The 23,110-nt window shown below is 42.0% G+C and overlaps 1 protein-coding gene across 4 annotated transcripts in view; it reads left to right on the top strand.

The window, feature by feature from the left end:
- kazna (kazrin, periplakin interacting protein a) overlaps positions 1-23,110 on the top strand; it is a 180,759-nt gene that overhangs the window by 17,153 nt on the left and 140,496 nt on the right. For all 4 annotated transcript variants that reach the window (XM_030118086.1, XM_030118087.1, XM_030118085.1 and 1 more), the window contains exon 2: positions 3,761-3,918. In XM_030118086.1, coding sequence (XP_029973946.1) covers positions 3,761-3,918 — 158 coding nt within the window. The remainder of the gene's footprint in view (positions 1-3,760; positions 3,919-23,110) is intronic.

Genomic DNA, 23,110 nt, shown 5'->3' with positions numbered 1-23,110 from the left:
GTGTGGCACTCTGCAGTGCACAGCAGAAAATATAGGGCTGGCATCAGAAGCGCGTCGGAGCCGGATTTTGGCTCGTCGCTCTCCGCAGTTCTCGACATTTTGCCAAGACTTCATGTCTTTTGTGAACAATTCCCATGAAATAAGCCCGTTTTATCTCGACTGTGGAAAGACTCCTGCACCTCATCCTCGTAGGTAGGGCTGCATACTTTCTCTCAAACTTTTTTTCTTTCATTGGAAGTGATCTCATGTCCCTCGGCAGCCGTCGATCTCCCCCTCGAACAGATGAAACCTCGTGTGATGCCACTGTGGCCTCTGCTGCTCATTTGTTGAGCTGTTTCTGCAGAAAATCAGGGAAAGTTAGATGGTGCTGTCTTTTTTCTTCCTTCTCATTGTATCTATTGTAACATAACCACTGTAATTTTCCATCTTACCTGCACGCCTCTGCCTGGCTTTCATCACTTTTCATATTTGCTGAGGGCGAGCTGCGGGTGAGATCTATTTCAGGTTTCAGATGAAGACACAAAGTGACAGTCGCAGGAGTTTTGCTGCATTCTGCATCCTTCCTCCTTGACAGCAAAGACATTTAAAATTGAGTTACTTTGCAGATTGCCACACAGTATTTAATGAAATGTTTCTGAGTTTACTTTGCAGATGCCTCTGAGGTAAAGCGTTTTAAAGAAAATCCCTCTATATGATTACAGTTTGTTGTAGTCGGAGCCCAGGTTTCCTTAGCAACCGTTTGTATTGAAAAAAGCTTTTGGTCAATAACTGTGGATCTTTATCTTATGGTTGAGAATAATTTTCTGTATGGATTTAACGAGACAAACCTAATGAGTTGCACATTGATTTTTTTTTTGGGGGGGGTTATTAACACCTTTTAGGAAAAGTATTGATGTGCACTTCATTAATCTGGTTAATAGTTTACTGGCTGGAGATGCTTTTAACTTATGTTAGTTGCACCTTGGTGCTTCAGGGGCTCAGTGATCCCAGCATAAACAACCAAATAATCAATGTTCAATATGTGGTCTAAAGGGCTGTGCGTGCACTGCGACAGTTGTTTCTGCGTTGAATTTAGTGCACACTGCAGCTTTCATTTCAGTCTCGTGTTTATTCTACAAGGTTCCTTTCTTTCTTTATTATCTTGTGCTAACTTTGAAGCGAGACTTCAAAATGCTGGGGGAAAAAAACTAAACAAAAACATTGCTAATCTTCTTTGTGATTAAATTCCTCTCATACTGAACCTTACACAGCGACCAGAAACACCCCTCCCCATAGCAAAAAGGCCAAAAATTCCTATTGTTGAGTAAAAAAAAATCAGATTTGGTTGACTTTATTGGTAAAATCAGTTTTATTTGGTTGACAATTACTGTTGGAATGTAATCCAACACAGAAGCTCCTTTCACTTTTATCACAGCCGATGAGAATATTGTGTATCCGGCTGTATTTTCTGGTATATAAGATGCTGGTTTGAATGAAATACATTGATGAACTAAGTTCCAAACCCGGTGACGATGTCCACACAGACTGTCAATCATAACTTCATTGAGCTTGCAGATGCCTCTTGAGGAAGGTTTGAAAGTTGTGAAGTATTTTTACTTTGTTGCTGCACTGAAGTAGATTTTTTTTGGGCATCTGTACTTGGTAATTAATGTTGTTGGCTCCGTCGATCTCGACCTGTTTCCAATAGCCAGTTCCCCGTACAGTAGGTCTTTTGGGATGCGGCCGTTGTTTAGTAATTAGTACTTTTTACTATATTACAGTGCATTTCAACTTGTATATCTCTGCTTTCTGACGCTGATGTTCTTGAAACTGGCCCATCACTTGTTTAAACCTCCACATGCAATCATTCAGACTTACAGACACAGTAAAAATTATTCACACTGTTTCATTGACGGTGATGGAATACCCACAATTCCCATTTCCATTTAAATAATCTGTATTTCGTATATATTCTAGTCAGGCTTTCACATGTTTTTTTTTTTTTTTTTTTTTTTTTTTAAATTTCTAAAATAATTTTGTTTCAGAATAGGGAATATGGAACAGTTTGAATCATGATCTGCATCACTACTTATGAATATAATAAACTGGTGGATTCATGCTGATGCAGATTTACGCTGCCATCACCTCCCAAAAAATTTTAAACATGCTTGAAAGAAGTAATAATGTACCAGTAAAGATACGAGTTAGTTTTTATTTCTGTGCCTAATTAGTTTTCTGCACCTGTGCTGTTTTACTCCTACTCACAGAAAGAAGTAGCTCTTTACTGTAACCGGCATTAAGAACATGAGAGCGTTTGCCAGCCCTGTTTTGGTGGCTGCATATATGTCTTTTGCCCACTAGAGGGCACCAAGAGCAAGCAACTGAAATCCCTTCTTCCAAAGCTTGAATGAAAGGTCATACTACACTCATCCATGACTCCAGTTTCCACTCCAGGATATAATAACCAGGCTGAAATTAACAGGAAGCACAAACGTGGCCTTTTGTCTTTGTATCAGTTACAATTAGAAATAAACTGAAAAGGTTAAGGGAGAAAACTCTTCACTTCCCAGCTCCATCTCCTCATGTGCTTGGACAGCCGGAGTGGCCGGAGTGTCTGCGAGCTCCGGCGACATCCGCCCTGCTCACAGATTCATTATTCTGACGTCTGCACCGCTCTCACCTCGAGGGGACGCGGTCTTCCTCTCCAACCCCCCCCCCGTTCACGTCTTATCTCCACCGCCTTCAGTGCCGACTTGTCAAATTTCCTACTCCAAGCTTGTTGGCTTGAAAATGTCAGCCACGGTGAAAGAATTTCTTGCTTATGTAACACATTAATCTATGCTCTCTTCCCACCCCCCCCTTTTTTTTTTTTTTTTTTTTTTTACATTATGCGTGGGCTTTTGTGTCTGAAAGAAGCTTTATATTCACATCCTGAAAACAGCCAATCCAGATGCCTGGACCGAAATCATCCTACTCATATGGATTTAGCAGGTTGGATTTCTTTATTTGGCAGAAGTGGGTTGACGCTTAGAATCTGTGAAATACAAGAGAATTACCGGCTCATAGTTTGTAAGGGACGGCCTCTGAACAGAAGGTCAGTCGGAGGTCACGGCTCCACCGTCTCCATAAAATGTTACCTGTAAAAACGATGGACAGCGAGACGTTGCGGGTGAATGTGGCCGGTCATGAAAAAAAGGGTAAAAAGATTCTCATGGTAACGAGGAATAAAATACGGAAATTGCTCGTTCTTCAGCTCTTCATTTGCTCAACATTTCCAGCATGGTGGGTGGCCTCAGAAATATTTGTGGTGACCTTTCGAAGAGCAACAGTCAGTTCAGCGTAAATGGGAAGAGTGTTGAGGAAGTGTGTGTGTGTGTGTGTGTGTGTGTGTGTGTGGAGAGGAAACTTAAAAGGAGAGGTTTGCCAGGGACACACAAGGGCAAGAACATGAGGGGAAACAAAAACAGGATGGCTCGCAGGCCGCTGTGGAACATTTTGCGGACCAGGGAGGGCGTGGACGGAGAAAGTCGGTGACAGTGTGACAGTAGGAAGCTGCTCTTCCCCTCTGTTATCACTGTTTGCTGTTCCTGCTCCGTTTGAAAATATCTGAGTCTGTTTGCTCTGGTATGTAAAGGATTATGTGATCCTCTAACCCCCCGACTGCTCTCAGTTTATGTTGAATTCACCAAACTAATGACTGACGCAGCAGAAGGGGGTGGAAATGAGAGGAGAAAGTTCCCCACGCTGCCATGTTGAGTGTTATTTTTGTGTCTCCCTCTAGCTGTGCAGTCCCTGAACAGCCTGAATGACCAGATTGCGAGCTTCATGGTGACTGGACCCAAGTCCCTGGAGCAGGAGGAGCCCGCCTTCCCTCCCCCGGAGAAGGAGACCATGCAGAAATCCATGACCCTGATGAGGCACCTCCTTGTGGATGCTCAGGTACACAGAACAGTCCCTTCAGTGAGCTCTCAAGAAAGCAGGTGGTGCAGGAGACCCGTCGCTGATTTCCTGTTTTCCTCCAAAGGGAATCGACGGGGTGGTTTTACTGTCTTGTGGCTCCGCAGTCTAAATGGAATCATTTCCCATTTATTATTCTGTATTGTTTCCATATCAGGTGCAGTAGTCTTCTGCTATACTCCCCTACTGTACAAACAAAACTTCATAAAGTACAGTTTTCTATGATTAATGGTGCGTATCCTCTGGCAGCTCGATAATCCAAACTCCTGCAAATATTGCTTTTTGTTTTACATCTTGATATGACCAAGTTAATTTTCAACAGTCTTAATTAAGACTAGTCAACCAGTTCAATGAAGGAAAAAAAAAAGCATTTTGGCTCAACATATTAAATTAACATCATGAAACTTTTATCTTGAGAAAGTGTGTTTGCAGCTGCGCTTACATAGTCACTGTTGTTTTTTATTTTTAATCTTCTCAGACCGGGTGGGTTTATGGGTAAACAATGTTAAATTCAACAGCTTCCATTCCGGATGGAATCCAACTGCTTGAGTTCGATGTGTTTTGAAAGATCAGATCCGACTGGACATCTTCCCATGGAGGCTTGTAGCAACGATTAGTGCATCAGAGTGAACCAGATGGGTACATGAAAGTCACTCAAATTAGTTTAAATGATTAAAATTTGTGGCGCGATTAACAAGCATGGCCAACATAACTGACTAATCGTGCTCGTTCATAGTGTGTTTCTGAGCGCTGTGTCTTGTTTTGTCGTCCAGGTGTTTGCTATTCCTCTGGGCTCATTCAGTAACTACAAATTATGCAAAAGCTTCTATGTGTGGTCAGACATGCAGCTCGACTGTTATGTTTGTCTGTGTGGATGTTGGAGCCTGTAGCCCACACAGAAATCTCACATGCATCATGTGAGCCTTTCAACCCATTAACTGTATTCTTAAACGCAGAGCCTAAACATTAAGGTAAGTCTGCCTTTTTTTTTATCCCATGATGAGCAAATCCCAGTACTGCATACATTCAAAGATTAAAATGCTGAGATGTTTTTGGTTTAATGTCTTCTACATCACTGACTGAAGTCATGGCTGGTAAAACAAAACTCTTAAATATTATTAGGCTGTGGTTTCACATCAATGTCCCACGTGAAATCAGCAATAACTTAATTGTCATCCCCCTACTTTCCCACATGTGGCCCCCTGGTGACTCCACTCAATGGTCCAAATTCACACCTCCATTTACATGGCAACGTTTTAAGTGAAAACGCATAGTTTTTGGATTTTGGTAGGTTATCATTGTTAGGCTTTTATTTATTTTTTGTCATGTTCCAGGCCAAGAAAAAAAAAAGAAAAAAAAAATTAAATCTCATTCTTTGGCTTTAATTTCACTCATTTATTCCACTCTATCGACTCTCTGACGGTCTGATCTTTGGGAGCAGTCGTAAGAAGCTCAAATTCTTGATGTGACAACAAAAGTACCTGGTTAGTGTGGATACCTTGCAGACTTGCTGTGTAGGCGTACGCTTCATGCTTCATTTCGCAGCAGTGCAAATTGTTTGTGAAGACATGGAAAGCCGTTTCTGAGCTTCTGCGGCAAAGGGCCTCGGATGAAATGAAAATATTGACTGTGTGTAATCGGGGTGAGACAACAAGGTGACATTTCCTGCTTCGGAGTCAATTGCCACTCAAATACCTGCCAAGCGAGGACTGATCTAGTGAATGGAAGATAGTATTAGAAAATACTGTTTACGCTGACCCGACAACCTTTGAATGGAACTTTATCTTTTCTGGAGATGACCCTTTTCTCCTTTAGAAATACATTTTCTGGGCCATCCGCACAAGCAGCCGGGAGATTGATTGAAGGGACTTTTTTTTGTGCAGCTTGCAGCACTTTGTAAATAAATGTGCTGAATCACAGTTGGCATATTCGAGTAAGCACGTTACTTTGTTTTTTTTTGTTTTTTTTTGCAGCATTCCCTGGCTCAGTTTTCTGCTCTTGTTGTGGATGATAACAAGCAGAGCAGGAAGAAAAGGTGACGAGCGGCTGCTTTGCTGAGAACTCCAATTAGGCGAGGCGGGATGCGCCCGGCGAAAGTGGCGCTGTGTGATTGAGCCGCTTGTGATTTTACATGCATATGCTTGTTGTGTTAATTTGTTACAGTGTCATCCGTACTGCCTCGCACAAATTCCAAATTGATTTCGCAGAACAATGAGCGGCACAGGCTGCGACCGAGCAGATGTTGAATAGACACGGATCGTGAACTGCGGCCGACGGTGAGGTTCTCTTTAACTCCGAGGTCTCTGGTTTTTATGAGTCATCATGAAGAAGGAAAAGGAGAGAAAAAAGTGGATCTTTGAGTTTAAAGATCGTGTTGAATGCTGAAAGCCAGGGGCGGTTCGGACGCCGTGCCGGGACAGGAGACTGCAAAGCGACTGCTTCTTTGACTGAACTTTAACACTTCGTCTCTCTTTCTGCCTCCAAAAGACAAGCAGTCGTCCTTCAGGCACCTTTCATTCTGTCAGCACTCTTTTCACCGTTGTCTTTTCCATTTTAGTCAAATGCCAAGAGGAAGGTGAGTTTCAGTAATGAAAGCTGAACATTTTTGTTTTCCTGGAACTGGAACCTGCTTACAGAGCACTTTTTCAATACTACATAATTATTTAAGTGACATTTTTATCTAAGGCTTCAGTGTAGGAGTATTTCCAGTTAATGGTTGAGTGGTGATACATTCACACTGCATGACCTTTAGCTGCGTTTAGATGTGTCAGAACGGAAATATTAAAGTGTACTGGGTTGAGCGATTGTTGTGAAAACAGCAGCCTGGTGGGGTGTCCCTGGTCTGCAGTGCTTAATATCAATCAAAAGTGAAGGAAAATAGGAACCTTGGACCGGATCAAAGTCTCTCTGAAGCCTGGCCAAAGTGGTTCAATCTGAGGAGCTGCTGGGCTTCAGACAGCGTCTGAAGTTAATACTGGTTTTGATTGAAAAAAGTTAGAATGTGAAGGTGCTCATGGTTTTTTTTTTTTTTTTTTTTTTTATATCACATAGATAGACAGGTGTTTTTTTTTTTTTTTTTTTTTTACCAAGCTGGTCAAAACTGTGTGATGAAAAAGCCAAGGTGCCGGTGGGTCAAATAGAGTTTGTGGCGTTACCGGCCTCAAAATTCCAAATCTCAAACATAAATGTAGCACTATTTACACATCAGTGGACTAATAGTGATTTAGGTTTTGTTGTCCATTTATTTTCAGCACTTTGTTGCAGCGATGGTTGTTTTAGAGTGCTTTACAAATAAACTGGAGTTGAGAGTTGAGTGATACCTCAAAATGAGTCATTATGGAATGATGCTGGATCCCTGAGCCCGGTGAGTTGAGAAACACTGCCAGAAAGGAGGCAGTATTTACATTTCTTTGTGAAGCACATGCCTCGATGGGTCAGGGCTGTTTTGGCAGCAGAAGTTGGGATTTACAAAATATCAAAGAGGTGGTCTTAATGTTCTGGCTGATCATTGTTCTCGGCCCACCTCAAGCACCTGTTGCCTGTAAGTCTCTATACATTCAGCTGTTCATTCTCATTTCATAGAAAATAAAATCTAATTATATGAAGACAAACAGATGATGCATAAAACAATATTTGGACTTTTCCTGATGAAGCAACTCTGTGACAATCAGCTTTGATGTGGCAGTTGTGGGAAATCCTCTCGGCCCCCGTCGCGATCCAAAGATATCACAGATATTCCAGATAGATGGGGTTGAGAGATGAAAGTGACTGTCATTAACCTGTGTTTTTGTTCATTTTATTAAAGAATGTGGGAGTAATTAAATGTAATGACTACATCTGCTGTGCTGCGGCTCCATAATGACTCCTGGTTAAAGTAGTATTTATGATCAAAGAAAGTGGGGCGATGAACACAGATTCACAAGAGACCACCTCTGTTCTTCTTCTCATGGCCCGTCTCTCTCTCTCTCTCTCTCTCTTTCTCTCTCTCTCTTTCTCCCTCTCTCAACTACAAAGACACACGCACATAAATTTGCTGCGAATGTATTAATACAAAGTTAGAAATGCGTGCACGTTACAGACATTTAGATGGATTCGGAAATTCGATACACAAACGAGCTGAAAAGAGGTGATCGGGCGGGTACATTACAGGCAGCCTAAAGGTTTGATATAGATGCAAGCATAGGGTGATTCTCCTGAAACGCGGGGCGGGTATGTCCATTGTCTTCAAATTAACTTGAACATGCGACAGATTTAATGACCTTTTGTGTTTTAAGTCGAGTATCATTACAGCAGAGGGATTATGGTCTCTACCACTGCTCTCCTGCGGCTGACGGCTCACTGCAGAGCGGCTTCGTGTGGATCCTCCTCTTATACCCTATTCCCATCTGTTGTGTATCCTGCAGTCAAGCTGGGAGGAGGCTCTCCGCTGAGCTACAGCCACCGACCCCCCCCGCTACACCCCCCCCTTCCCCGTGCTGTACTCAGCTGTGACTACATTAGCTGATCTGTCACTCACCAGTGGCAGGGATTGAAGAGGGGAGGGGCTTTACAGTTTGGGCACAGGATGGGGGTGTGGGTGCAGTTTGGAGCAGAGTAAAGGTGACTTTGACAATGACTGAGTTTAGACACTGATGAATAAGATGTGCGCGACCTCCAGTGAACCTCCCCTCTCCTCTAATCGTCAGTGGCAGCCCACAGACACGTCTGTCACTCCGAGAAAAATGGAGAGGAAACAAAGCAGATAAAGCAGATTCATAGTTCATTCGGTCAGATTGTGAAAGCTGCAAACAATGAATACACAAACGCGTCGGCTCGATAATTCTTGTAATGAAATTTCCACAGAAAGCCAGTAATCTCGAGCCTTTTGTAATATGTATTGAACACAGCTTTTCAATAGCCGGTTCTGAAGAGGATCAATACCGCATGCCCGGAAAGTCTACAAACTAGATTTCTCATTGACATTACCTCACTTTGTGAAAACAGTCATATTGTTTGTGTTTGTTTGGATAATATGGACGGCGGGGAGTTTTCATTCAGTGCTGCATTGTTCGTGGAGCGTCAGTTCAGCGTGTGGCGTGAACGGCTCATATAGAGTCACCTATAGAGCGATTCCTCGTGTCTTATGAAGCGGAGCAGCTTCAGTGAGTCGGTGTGTGAAACTTGCACGACATAAACTGCAGAATTAGTGACGCGCTGGTGAAAATGCAACAACTTATGTTCTACTGTTTACCTCTTGATCAGGCGGTGTAACAAGCAATACCGTAATACTGGCCGCCATTGATGAAATGTCTGCCAATAATGTGATGATTTAATCCATTTCAAACGTAATAAAGCCAATAATTTCTTTGACTTGCCAATAGTGCAATAGGATATTTGAGCCAGTGCCATTGCAACATTTTGCCAATAATCTAATGTTTTTTCTTTCCTTCAAGAGTGTAAATCATTCACATGGAATAACTGCAATCAATATTGTAATCATACATAAATGAGGGCTGCATTTCTTTTTAATGAAAGTGTTTTTTTTCTGGGTTTTATGCAGTTTGCCCATCAAAATACTTATGGAATCACATAGTCATTATAATCATTTATTGAGGATACGCAGAGCCCTCTCTCTTAGCTTTGCTTGTGAAATTTTTTATTTTTTTTATTGACGGTCATTCCATTACTGGTTGCTACAGGCCAGCCCAGTTACTATAGCTGCTAACTTCCTTATCTCTTTCAGTTTCTTCCAAAGGAACAAGGATGAATTCATGATTTTCACATCATGCATGAGAAAATAATTGCTTGATACATCAGGTTAGAAGTTGCACCTTCAGGATTTTTGGTCATTTCTTCAATTTATGACAATTCAGGACCCTTCTGCTTTGAATTCCTCACAATGAAAGTTTCTTTTGGCATTTTCACTGGGAAAACATATTTCTTCTCCCTGCCAGTCCACCTGATAAATGTATTTCGTTTGGAAAATATTCCTTAAAATATGAAATCACCATTTATTCATATATATTCAATAGAAATTACTAAAATTTTGTAGAAATAAAGTCGTGTTGGGATAAAAAGTGAAAGTGTACATATGCTCACACAGGCAAAACTCTTGGATAGCCTAAGACATCAGGCAGGTGACAAATATTTCCCATTAAAATATTTTATTTGGCCAGAAATCATGGAATAGCCTTTATATTATACGAATAAACTATAAAGGTGTTTACTTTTCGGACAGAGAAATCACACACACAAAAACGGTGGAAGTACCCTTGAAGAGCACTCCAGGGTAGAATGTATTTATAACCCAGTCTCTCAGTGAGTTCACCATAAATGGTTAAAGGGCCCCTACAAAAAAGCTGTAGCAGGTCTATAAACACGTGGACGATGGTTCCCTTCTTCTCCTGTCGGTGCCAAAGTCCATTGTTATGAATTAAATGTCAGTTCTTAAATCGTCTGAATTAATATTTCAGCACAAATGACTGACTTCCACATAAATTAGCCAATCATGCCGGACCTGTGCTCAGGGTCACGGAGGAGGGGGGGGGGCTCCTGACGGGGGAGGCGGGCGCGTGACGGGTCTGGCCGGGTCAGCCTGCCCCTCTCCGACGGGGGGCCTCAGCTGGCCTGCCGGAGCTCGCTTCTTATCCATGCATAATGCATCAGCTCGGTCCCATCTGCCCTCTCAACCCGTCCTCTGACTCCACCAGGCTTGTCTAATAGGCCCCCTCTCCATCCGGGGCCGGCCAGACCCGGTGCCGTGCCCCCGCTGTGGCGATGCTCCACTGTGGCCCGGCTCCATCTCGCGGTGTGACAAATGAGAATGGAAATTGGGTAATTTGGTTGAAAGGGAGGTTTTTTTTTTTTTTTTTTTGCCTTTATCCGCTGCTGGGGAGTGTTTCCTCGGTTTCGCTCCACTGTCACAACAACCAGCAGAGAATTAGCTCACCGAATTCACAGCTTCACTCAAAGTGAAAATGATTCTTTCAGATCAAAGGCAGCAGGCTTGAACCGAGGTCACTCGTTTAGTGGTCTCTGTCATTTTCAGGTTTTCATCAGTTTATTCCGATTTCTGTTTGCCTCTCCTCAAAGGGGTAATTGCCAGATCCCAGTGAATTTTAGTCGCTTCGCAGGTTGCTTTTACAGACAAGGTCGAACCCTTGTCGTTCTTAATGCCGGCGCAGTCCCAGCCAGCGCGCTCAATGAAATGTCCAGGGATGTCTCACACACAGATTGGATAGTTTCCACAAGGAACGTATAAAATCACATCTTCCGCCATTTATCAGGTGGTACAATCAGTGTCTTTGGTCGGGGCGGGGGGGGGGGGGGGGGGGGGAGGCCACAAAAATTGAATTGTCAGTGCAAGATGCATGATATTACTCCTCTTGCTGTTGGACTTGTATGTTAAGCAGATTGAAAATGACGTCTTATCTTGTAAGGAATAAATTGAAAAGCATTTCATTATAGAAATACAGTCCTGGTTGTTGCTTGCAGAGAAAGGAGCTATCCGTCACTGGGAAACACTAATGGTATGGAAATTCTCCCGACTTGAAAAGAAACACTGTTGCTGTGTTCTTTCTTGCGGTTTGGTGCCTCGTTACAGCTGTAGCAAATCACCTTTAATGATTTGTTTCAAAAATCTATATACGTATATATCTAAAAACAGAACAGGAGATTTGGTAAGACTCTCTTATTACTTGGACAAGGGATTCACAGAAGTTTACAGGAAACATATTACAAAAACAGAGCAATATCTGTCCCGTAAAATCAATCTGGAGCAGGAAGAATTTGATGAGCGCATCGAGCAGTGCCAACAGTTTGACAAAGAGAGGAACAACAGCGGCGATGCTCAGTCGCTGGCTCTTTGCCAGCTCTATAAATCTTTCACTCCGTGCTTCATGTGACTATTGTTAGGCGCTCACACCAAAAACAAGCGCTTTGCTAACGGTGCTTTTAACAAAAATGTCAAGGAGCTGTGCTGTTTAGGAACAATCTAGAGAGGGCTGAACGTTTGAGAAATAGACTTGTGTGGCACTACGGTCTGTATTTGTAATTCAGAATGTTTTATCACTCATTTTATCATCTCTCACAGTAACCTTCAAGTAAACAACCAAATTGCGTTGCTTCTATAACAGAGAAATATTAATGTTTCTGTTTTTTTACCTGTGCTGCCTGTCCATACCAGTGGAAAAACACATTTATTTCTCTCTTATATTGGAAACTTTCCATATGCATCAAGAAAGTATTCAGAGTTTCACTGTTTCCACATTACACATTGTTGGAGGCTTGTTCCAAAATGGGTAAAATTTGATTCCCCCTAAATATTCTACAGACAATACCATATCACAACAATGTGAAAAAAGTCTGCCAATTAACTGAAATTAAAAATATAATAAAATCACACCGTGCATAAATATAGAGAGAAGTCAGAATGGAGGGAAACACGAATGCTGCAATGTAAAGAGAAATCCTGGATAAAAACCTGTTCCAGAGCGTCACCTGACCGCAGTGTGTACTTGTGTATGTGCGATTGTGTACCTTGCCTTTTGCTCATCGGAGGCTTCCACTTCCCATGACTCCAGCTCGGATAAAGTCTGTGTAAGGGATGAATGGATAGAAATAAAATCTGCAGAAATACTTGACTTGGCTTTTACTGTGATGTACTGAGATCCTTAATTGTTTGCGGTATTTTAGTTATTTACCTGTAGCTGTTAATCAGTGTTTACTGACTACATTTTTTGGCATCTTGACCAACTTTGCCTTTTGGAAATCTTGCTTTCGCCTCACTTGCTGTGCATGAATTTGAATAGCTGAGTCTTTTGTGCACTTCTGCATCTCAAAAGAGCTGTTAGGGAATCTGAGCGCCGATAACATTTTCTCTGCTAATTTGAGCGAGCAGTGGATTGTGTGAGTCATGGCTGGGGTATTTGTCGGTGCGCTCTCTCACCGTGTTGTACTAACACCCTTGAAATGCTAAATCGGTGAGTGTTTTCTCAGTCGGTAGAGACTCTTAGTCTTTTTTATGTTTTTTTTTCACCCACCTCACATCTAAAGCTCATTAGCAGGAATAAATAATGGCATGTCTCACTCATTGCTCTCTGCTATGAAAACTGAAAATGACTAGACTATCGATTCGGGAGAAGCGAGAGCTCAAAGCTTGTGGGAGGTTTTAGCGCTGCGTAGTTTTCATCCTCGGCGAAGCACTGTTCTCCCAAAGCTTTAACCCGTTGCACAAGAGGCCAAGGTCTGGCTCTAACAAAGACGTACACTAGCTGTGGGAATAGCAAGACAACATACTTAATAGTCCTCATTGATCCGGTCTCCATTGCCTCGGAGAGTCTGGGAGTACCAGCCCTCCCAGCCGGGCTCTGAGTGCAGCCAGAGCAATGACAGGCTGTCCTCTCTGGCCTCGGGGGGACGGGGGAAGATAAAAGTGGATCCTTCAAGGTTAAACACCAGCTTGAGGTCAGATTTGGACAAACAGCTCGGAGAAGACATTCGACTCAGAACAAAGTCTTTTCAGATTACTGATTAGGGAGTGGATTCAAGTGCTGGATTAGTTTTCATGTCCTGAGGGAAGCATCTTCATCGGTCCCTCGAACCATCTGTGAGAAGACACTAAAGCTGGGATTTTCTTGCAGATAAACAGGAATATGGTATCAAAATTAAGAGGATGATAATAACTGAAACTAATAACAGTATTAAATTTGTCCGATGCGTGGTAGTTTACAGTGAGGTTGGTGAAGACACCATTTCTAAACCAGTATCCTCTGAAATGACTGTTTCACTCTTACTTTGTTAATCCATCCATTTTCTGTAACAATCCCAGTTAAGAGCGGAGGCAGGTGTACTCTGGACAAGCCCTGCACGGATGAGGCAAACCTGCAAACTCCATTTTAACTCGCAGCATTCTTGCTTTGATGCCAGACCAACAGTTTCTTTACAGAGTTCTACACAATTTCACTCTTTTTCAGTTATTTAAATTTATTTTTGCTTGCATATTTTTGGAAATGTTCCAAAACATTATGCTGCGAGTGACTTGTGATTTGGCATTCAAAGGGAATTCAGTCATCTGAGTAATTTTGGCTTTTGACCATCATTTTGACAGCATGTGGCTGCAACCGTCTGTGTTTCTGTCACTGCCCACATGTGAGGCTTTCGCAAGGGTTTTGGAAATTGATATTTTTATTTCTAATTTCCTTTGCCTTTACGGTATGTAATAGGGAATGTCGGATGATGATGGTTCGGCTGATAACCTGCTGCTCAGAGACATGATTTCCCTCTGCATGTCTGATCACATCAGGTACGAGTGGAAACCACTGCCTCTGCAGCGTTGGACGGTCTGTGTGTGTTTTTCAGTACACATGTGCATGGATGTGTGTTACCATGGAAACGGATCATGAAAACATTTTGATTATGTAAAACGGAGACGTATAGGCTGGGAAGTAACAGCTCCAGCTTTTTTATGTCGGTCCCTCGTGCTCTCCGTTTCCTCCTCTTGTTAGCTTGTTCAGTTTTTGCCAGCTATCTGCCACGATCAAAGGCTCTGCCCTCAGTCTTAGAATTTGGTTTTAGGGCTACATCAGGCTGCATCTGACTCATGTGCACACAGTGCCTCCAACCACAGTTCACTGGAGGTAAACTTGTCACCCCGAAGGGGAAAAACGATTTGAAGGATGGATTCCATGTTTGTGTATATGTGTGCGAACTCACTATACATCTGGAGTCCCAGCTGTCGTCATTACGTAAATGACTGTTTCAACCTTTTCTTTGTGTTTGCGCCACCTGAAGTTTACTCATATTTGCTAAGTGCAGATCGTGCAGGAGATCATGAAGTTGTGTCGGCTAAACAGCCTGTACTGAGAAAGCTTGTTATGATATTTCTGAGCTTTTGTCATGCTCCTATTTATTGCTTTATTTGCCTTACCTCCTTGATTAGAAACACTTTAGACTCCTTTTGTGTTCCAATCCAAACGGCTTTAAGTGCATGGCTCTAAAGTGGTATTTCACAAAGTATGGAGCTTGGCTGAAAAAGTAGAAACTGAGTGAATGAAATGTCCTCCTCATTACTAGTATGGGGTCATTTAACCTCACGCCTCACGTCTTTAAAACCAGTGTAAACATGATGTACACTATACGTCCTCATTGGTAATAGGTTTATATTAAAATGACAAGAAAATGCTTCAGCATTACCCCGAGGCTTGGTGTTCGTTTGGAGATGAAATTGCATTTAGTTTCCCTTTGTTATGAAATCTGTGCACACATCATGTTTTAAGCCCAGTAATCAGTGGGTGTTCAGTCAGGCACAAGCCAGAACTGTGATATGAAACAGTTTGATTGCTTTGAGGTCTGTTCATAAAGAAATGCACTTATTGTTTTGGTCCAACATCTTTTTTTTTTTCTTTTTTTTTTGCTTTAGTTACTTTCCATGAGAACAAGTTGTAGATGCTGCATTGCAGACAAGCCCCTGATATGCCAGGCTAATAAACACTCAGAGATCCAACAGCCACACTCCTGGCTGGGACCAGGGGAAGACTGCTTCATTAAATTTCATCCTACACAGAGAACAATCAGTGTGTTTATAATGAAATGTACTTCTCTTTCCTCGTGTGAAACCTGCCTGTAATGTGGGTTTCATGGCCAAATAGGTTTGTTCTCATATCAGATGTTTCTGCGCTCTTCTAACACAGTCGGGATTGTTTAACCTGGAGCTGCTGATTTCATCGGGGCCTTGATGGGAAAAGCGTAACGGAGCGGGAGTCCCACTTTGGACCGGGTTGATTGAAAGACGATAAAAACAATTTAGGAATGTGTGGCGAGACGGACGGGGTTACACGCGCCGCTTCAGTAAACACAGCTACGCAGGTCAGCAGCAGACAACAAAACAGCTCCCACTTGCCGAATCCATAATTTACAAAGCACGGGTGCCGTTATCAAAGCCCCCCTCATCACTTTGGATTATTGTGTCTCCAATGAGCTTTAGAGGAATCAAGAAATGAAGAGAAAACTTAACAATACGCGGCTCAGCGGCGTTTGGTTTTGGAATAATCACGTTTTCGGCGGCTCGTAATGAAAAAATAATTGCGGCTGGTATCATCTTTGGAATCGTTAACATGTTGTGCTCACACATGAATCGAGGGCCAGGCCTCTTCATTTCAAGAGTTTTTGAGGGAACTTATCAGTGTCATGCAGCTGTGTGGAAAAGCCAATTGGATATCATGGAAGCCTCCAGATAAGCGGACCCAATGCAACGTATAGGCACTGGCTTAAAATGCCCTTAATTTCCTTTTTTCTTTTCTTAATTACTTTGGTGAGGTTCTTCCCAGAGTTCCTCTCCAGTGCAACCTGTCTTTCAACACCAGGTCAGCTTTATCGTGGAAGAACTCCATCAACACTCAAAATAAATCTTTCATCTGCCGGGGTTTCAGCATCTGAAACAAAAAAAAAAGTAAAAGTTTAAATCAATCAATTGTCTGAATGCAGTTTTAATGGCTTCCCCTGTGTTCAGCTGTCAGGACACCAGAGCTTATGTTTACAAAAAATAATTTGTGGAAAGGTTTATAGCCTTCGGCCATGACAGATATATGAAAAAAACTGGGAGATTACTGCCACTGGGTGTCCTTTGTTATACAAATACAGACAAATGTTTTGGTGCTCTTCAACAAAAAGAAGAATCTGCTTGAATCTATTAAAAATATTAGGGAATGCACTTTTTTCTGTCTTTAACAAAGCACATTTAATAAAATTGAATTTATGTTGATTGTGAACGTTTAAACAGTGTGAACAGCGATGCGACACTAAGCTCAATGTTTAGCTGCAGTCCTTAAATGTAAGTGTGGCGGTTTAGCTGCTGTCCGGGTGTCTGGATCATTATACTGTTCGAGGACACAGAACTGAAGACGGAGACATTTCACCCCGCCGAGCTTTGACAGTCTTCAGGTCTCATTGTGCCCTGTGGAGAAGGAGATGAAGCAGAGCGGCCGAAAAACTTTAACAAGCCTCCTTCTTGTTCCACAGAAGGTGTTTTTCAAGGTAATTCTGCTCAGAAAGCTTCATTTTCTAAGAATCTTTCAGCGTCCAGTTAAGGTGATTTGCCAAAAGGCTCGAGTTTTATCTTTCCAAAGGACCATCTCCCATAGCCCTGCATTTTTTTTGAATTTGTCTTATGCCAGCGACTCCTCCTGGGTTTTCTTTTTTGTTGGAATCCAGACAGTGCTGTACTTCGACCTTGGACCTCGGCTTGTCTCTGTTTGACAGCCATCTTTGGCTCCTTGTCAATAATTTCTATTCATATTACCCTTTCGGACATCTATCTATCCATCCATCCTCTACACTGCTTTATCCAATTTATGGGTGCGTGTGTCCAATCCGGGCCAGCTATGGCTGAAGCCAGAGCTCACCCTGGACCGTTTGATGGTTCATCATAGTGCAAACAAACAGTCTCACACCTACAGCTAAAATCAAAGAGACCAAGGATCCTTCTGATCAGTCTGATTAATAAACTGTTCCCTGTTTTGTTCCCTATCTGTTGTTTTAAAAAAAAGCACAATTGTGCCAGGCAGCTCTTCTCCATCACTTCACTGCTGCGCTGACATTCTCCCAGCAGAAATGTGGAAGGCAATAAAATTTTAAAGTCTGGCATTTTCTTTTTGTTCATCTGTAAAATGTCTCCATTGTCTTGTTTGACTCAGTGTTGCATCAATGCAGAAGAAAATCCTAAAGACACGTCACAGGTACATGCTGTGTAGTATTTTGGAAGTTGCGATGCTTAAACTTATTCATATTTTTCACTGCTCACGCATCCACACACATGCTTCAAACATTCTAGACTGCTGATAAATACAGTAAAGCTCAAAGAGCACAGACTGAATGGTGGTTTTTCCGACATGAAAAGAATCCTCCTTCACATTAGCACTTTACATGCAGTTGTCCAGCACACATTAAACATGCTTCTAATATATTACCCCTCAGATGTTTTATAATAGCTGTAACACATCCGTGGCACAGGTACCATCATCCTCTTGTGCACATAGGAAGGTATCACACACATCAAAACATTCAATGTTTTCTTCCCCACTTTCTTCCACCTCCTGTGTTCTGCTTTGCTGAAGAAGAATTCTTCTTATGATTATTTCTGATGTAGGATGATATCAGTGCAGTCTTTGATCTTGAACTGCGATTACTGACTGTAAAAGCACACAGGAGAAATCTGCCCGTGGTTAAATACCAGAATAAATGGGATTAGGTTTTGGTTTCCTCTGAGGTCTTCTGAGCCCGACTACAAAGCGGACTTAGCCAAGGTGAACTCAGTGTTGCCCAAGTATTAGATAAGAGCACTGCCCTCATGCTCATTGTTCTCAGTGCCACTGCATAAGCTTCTTCTGACCTTTTTTTAAAATGTATTTTCAAAAGGCTTACCTTAGTTAGAAAAAAACCTAATCTATTACTATGTCTTGAAATTAATTTCTGAACTCCAGGCAGAATAAATTAACTTTTTTTTTTTTTTTGTAACAAAATCCATTTGTGGATGTGTTTGACGTCTCTGCAGGCAAATCAGGCTCAATATGCTTGATGGTTATTGAAACTGTTTGAAATTTGACTCTACTCAAGGACCCAGTGTTTGATGCAAAAATTGGGCTTTGTATTTGCAAGATACATCCATCCATCCATCCATCCATCCATCCATCCATCCATACATCCATCCATCCATCCATCCCACTGCTTTATCCAGTCCCGGCTCACTGAGGATGAAGTGAGACTCGTTTTTGGGGACAGCTAAAACAAATTAAAACCAGCATTGAATGATCATCAGAGCTGAGTTTTCAGGATGGGAAGTAAAGATGGTCAGGGGGCCAGTGAGTCGTTTAAGGGAAGGAGGTCTAGAGGCGGGGGGGGGCGTGGAGTGGAGTGGAGTGGATGATCCTATTCTGGTGGGACAGGCTGGACACATAAGGTTGGAGGAGGAAGTAAAGCAGACCAGGTTTGTCTCTAATGCAGAGGAGGTGGGACGCATACGGAGGGGGGAGTTTTGATTAACCCTAAATGTAAGATAATGGATTTTAAATCTACACTAAGGAACTTTCAGTTTTCGTTGATTTTGGCGGCGCCAGTGGACCAAAGCGGTAGTGTTTTGCCTGAAGGAATACTACAGTTCCCATGAGGACTAGCGCGTGACGTCGTAAAATGCTGCTCCCGGTGGCGTGCTGTCGGACTGAACTCGCCTTCATTTGTTTCCAGTGGCTGTGTGAAGGACAGATAGCGACGAGGTAATGAATCTAATGGTGGCTAAACAATGTTCTATCATGATGTGACGCATGCCGTAAAGCAGTCCGCACATCTGGAGCTTTTTAGTGAGCAGGGCTCCTACCACCCTCCTCACAGCTGCTCAGTCCAAGTGAAAGCAATACTGACGCCCTCAGCCTGTGACAGAGGGGTCATTCAACTAGTTGTAAGTCGATGTATCATCACAAAAGATATTAAAATGTTTTATTAAGGTTGAAAAGTTCCTTAGTGTAGGTTTAAAAGTTAATGCAGCATTCGATGGGAAGACAGTATATCTCCGGAAGGACAGGTGTGACTGATGAATCCAGGCAGCTTGAAACATGTGGATAAACATAAATTTACATAAAAATATCGATAAGTATTGTATTCTCCTACAGTATATTATAATTTCATTCTACATCATAATAAGTTATAATAGAGGCTGCGCAGTCAGGTAGTGGTTTGAACGACCATTCTGTATATTCTCCTTGTGTGTGAATGACTTTTCAGAATTAGAAATTGTTAAAACATGCATTTGATGCCAATTGTTGACTCTAAATTGCAGATAGATGTGACTATAAGAGTGACTCTATTTGTGCAATGAAGGAAAACAGACATGTTAATATACTGCAAGCAAAGTGTTTTTATTGAACTAATTGATGATAATGGTTTTATTAAGTCTGAGCGTATCAATTGATTTCATCGTCATACGAGTATTGGTGTTCTTATGTGGCTTGTAAACACCAAGCAGTAGCTTTACTTCCACATTATCTGACTGATCTTTGTTGATTTTAGTGTAAGCAGAATGAAAAGCAGCTTTGTGTCCCACTCACAATAACGCATTCTAAATTGTGTAAAGAAGCATTTATAAGCCGTTCATCAAACAGCACAAAGTTTCTCGATGTCTGAGTCGGTCGCTCCACATTCCGTCAGTTCAGCGGTTTGTTTTCCTGTAAATGAAAACCACCTTCCTGTCCCAGAGCTGCGATCCGTCACGAATAAATCCATCAACACAAATTTAAAATGTGGGAATTTAATAGGAAATAAACAAATTTTGTTAAGATTTATTTTCATCTTCACTGACATGTTGGAAACGTTCGATTATTCTGAGTTCAAAGAAGAACCCCGCAGTGATGTTTATGTGTGGCATGCACATGCACACACACACACGCACCCATGCACGCACGCACCCTCCTCCCGTACTCTTTTGTTTTCAGCACCCTGATAAAGCGTCATGGCTGCTTTTGGATGTGTTTTTCTGCTGACTCTGGGCACGCTTGGGCGTCTTTCAATTTAGCTCCTCCTGATAACTCGGCCTCTCCCAATAGATAAATATTAAATTAGAACAAATGACTCTCACTTTCTCGGCAGGCAATTGTGTCCTCTTCCCCAGAGGCTTTTAGCATTGGCTAAACAAGCACCGCTCCTATCTGTAATTAGGAGTGGAAAGACACAAAAACACACAGCAGCACGTTTGAGCTGCTAAGTGAAAGCCTGGTGCATTATCGATAGCAGCCAGCTGCCTCCCCGGAATCGCTGGACATTATTCAGATCACTTCTGGATATTCATAGAGAGGTCACTGATTGCTGAAATGCCTCACATTTCTTTCCCCGAATCTGCATTTGTGAATATATTCTTCAAAGATGAGGAGGATAGGCCTTCAGATTTCAGGCTTTTTAAAATTGGAGCTCCGTGTGATTCCTGCTGGAATGTTCTTGCTTTTTCATGATAAGTGTCTCATACATACATATATATATATACTGAAATAATCTTCTCGCGTTTTCTTTTCATGTTTGTTTTTAGCACAGATTCTAGGTTCCGCAGAAGGTTGTAATCCTGTAAGCCTGTTGGAGTGTGTAACATTATTAGTGTAACATGATTTGGATGGCAAAAAACAAGTTAGTTTGATTGGGTGTCGCTCCGGGGGGAACACTTTTGGATGAAGGTAATTGTGGAGCATCTGACTATCTGGCGTGCGCTATTAGATGGTTTGTGTGATGTGGGACGCGTCGCCGTGCTGAAAGCCGCTGCAGATGGCTCATATCTGCCCGTGCAGCTGCAGCGGCAGCAGCTAAAACTTCGGCTCGGAGCAGGCAGAACAATATCCTGGAGCCAGAACGGAATTTGCCATGGCAGTTCTCAGATCAATCTTTGTGATATTGATGTATCTGTCCACCAGCCTATCTGTCTGGCAGTCCACTGGACAATTTATTTTGTTTCCCTGAATTCATATCTAGCCAACTTCCTGTCTGTTCTGTTCATCACATATTGAATATCTCCCGCCGGAGAGCATGAATTGCACTCGTTGAGGAGTGTGTGAGAGGTTATATCCTCCTGCTGTTGGTTAAATACAGTGTAATGATAGTGATGGCAACATAAAGTATAATATGTCCCACTTTGTGTATAGATGATAAAGAAATACACACACTGACATTCACACCACATTTAATTTAGAGTGACTAATTAATGTCATGTGCATGTTTTCGTTCGATGAGTAAAAAGTTTGAAGGAGTATGTACTGTACCATTTTTACTAAATTCAATTGGTGTCTGATAAACTCCTGTGGGCAAATCAAATCACTTCATTTAGGCTGGTGGTCATGACAAAAACTATCATCAGAATGCCGAAGATAATCAAGTCATGTTATTTTTTATAAAATCGCTATCAGTTGGGTTTATAGAAAAAGTTGAAAACATCCAGTAAGTTTTTTTTTTTTTTAATTCAATTCAGGAAGTAATGGTATTATTAGTTGAAGATGACAAAAAAAAAAAACAGAGTAAACTTATATCTTCACTCATTCCAGAGTTCTATAGAAGAGCATCTCTAAATGTGCAACATGTTGAAACGCCGCAGCAGCAGAACAGCAGCGCCTGTCAGCTGAGAATCTGAGACGATTTGCAATCTGCTCTCACCAAACATGGACAGATGAAGCCTGAAAACATGCTGCCAGATCAGATGAGTATTGATTTCTACAGAGACATTTCAAGTTCAGACTTTTTGTTTTAACTGTGCGAAGGCATGAAAACTTTTTGTTGGGCCCAAAAATCAAATGATCTGAGTTTCTTGACGGCGTCTTTCAGCAGGATAATGCTCAATGCCAAAAAACTTGAATGATCTGAAACTGAATTCCTAAAAATCATGATTCATATAATGAAAGTGACTAATCTGCTGCCTAATTAATATTATCATTTATATTGATGATCCTTTGTAAACAAAAGAAAAAAACAAAACATTTGTTGACATGTGGATCATGAATCGCACCCTGACTTTTTAACGCCGCTCAGTCAGATCCCTCAAAACACCAGGAGGAATTCATGTGATGGATCATTGTGATTATAAAAAACCTTGATCCTTCCTGTTTGCAGGAGCGATTCATGACTAATAGCCGACTGACGCGATCCTAGACGATATATATCGCACACCTCTAGTAACATTTATTCAAAACTTAATTTTTACTTGCAGAACATTTGTGCTGCAGCCAGAGTTGTCAAAGTGTGTGTATTTCCCAACTTGTGATTCCAGGAAACCTGTTATCTCCGTCCCAACAGTATCTAAATTGGCAGAGCGTTTGCGTTATTGCATGGTGCTTCACAGAGACGCGTCTCGTTTCGGACCGCCTGATCCGCAGCGCGGGAGACGGCGCCAGATCCTCCTATAGAAACGCTCAGGCGGAGCACTGCCTGCGTCGGATCCCCAGTCTGCTCTGAATGCAGTTGAAAGACGTTTTCACTGAAGAAAAGTGTTATATTTCCATCACTCGTGCAGGTGTGTTTTCAGGAGCGTTCGGTTCAGCCCTCCAGATGCCACTCATCCTTTATCTGTCAGGCGCCGTAGAAGAGAGAGCAACAACTAATTAGAGCAAACGAGTTAATATGGTAAAAGTACTAACTCACAATATTTCCCTGAAATGTCAGAAAGAAACTGGATTTCTGT

Source organism: Salarias fasciatus, chromosome 20 (assembly GCF_902148845.1).
Source record: "Salarias fasciatus chromosome 20, fSalaFa1.1, whole genome shotgun sequence".
Taxonomy (NCBI): Eukaryota; Metazoa; Chordata; class Actinopteri; order Blenniiformes; family Blenniidae; genus Salarias; species Salarias fasciatus.
This window is presented reverse-complemented; position numbering and strand designations above follow the sequence as displayed.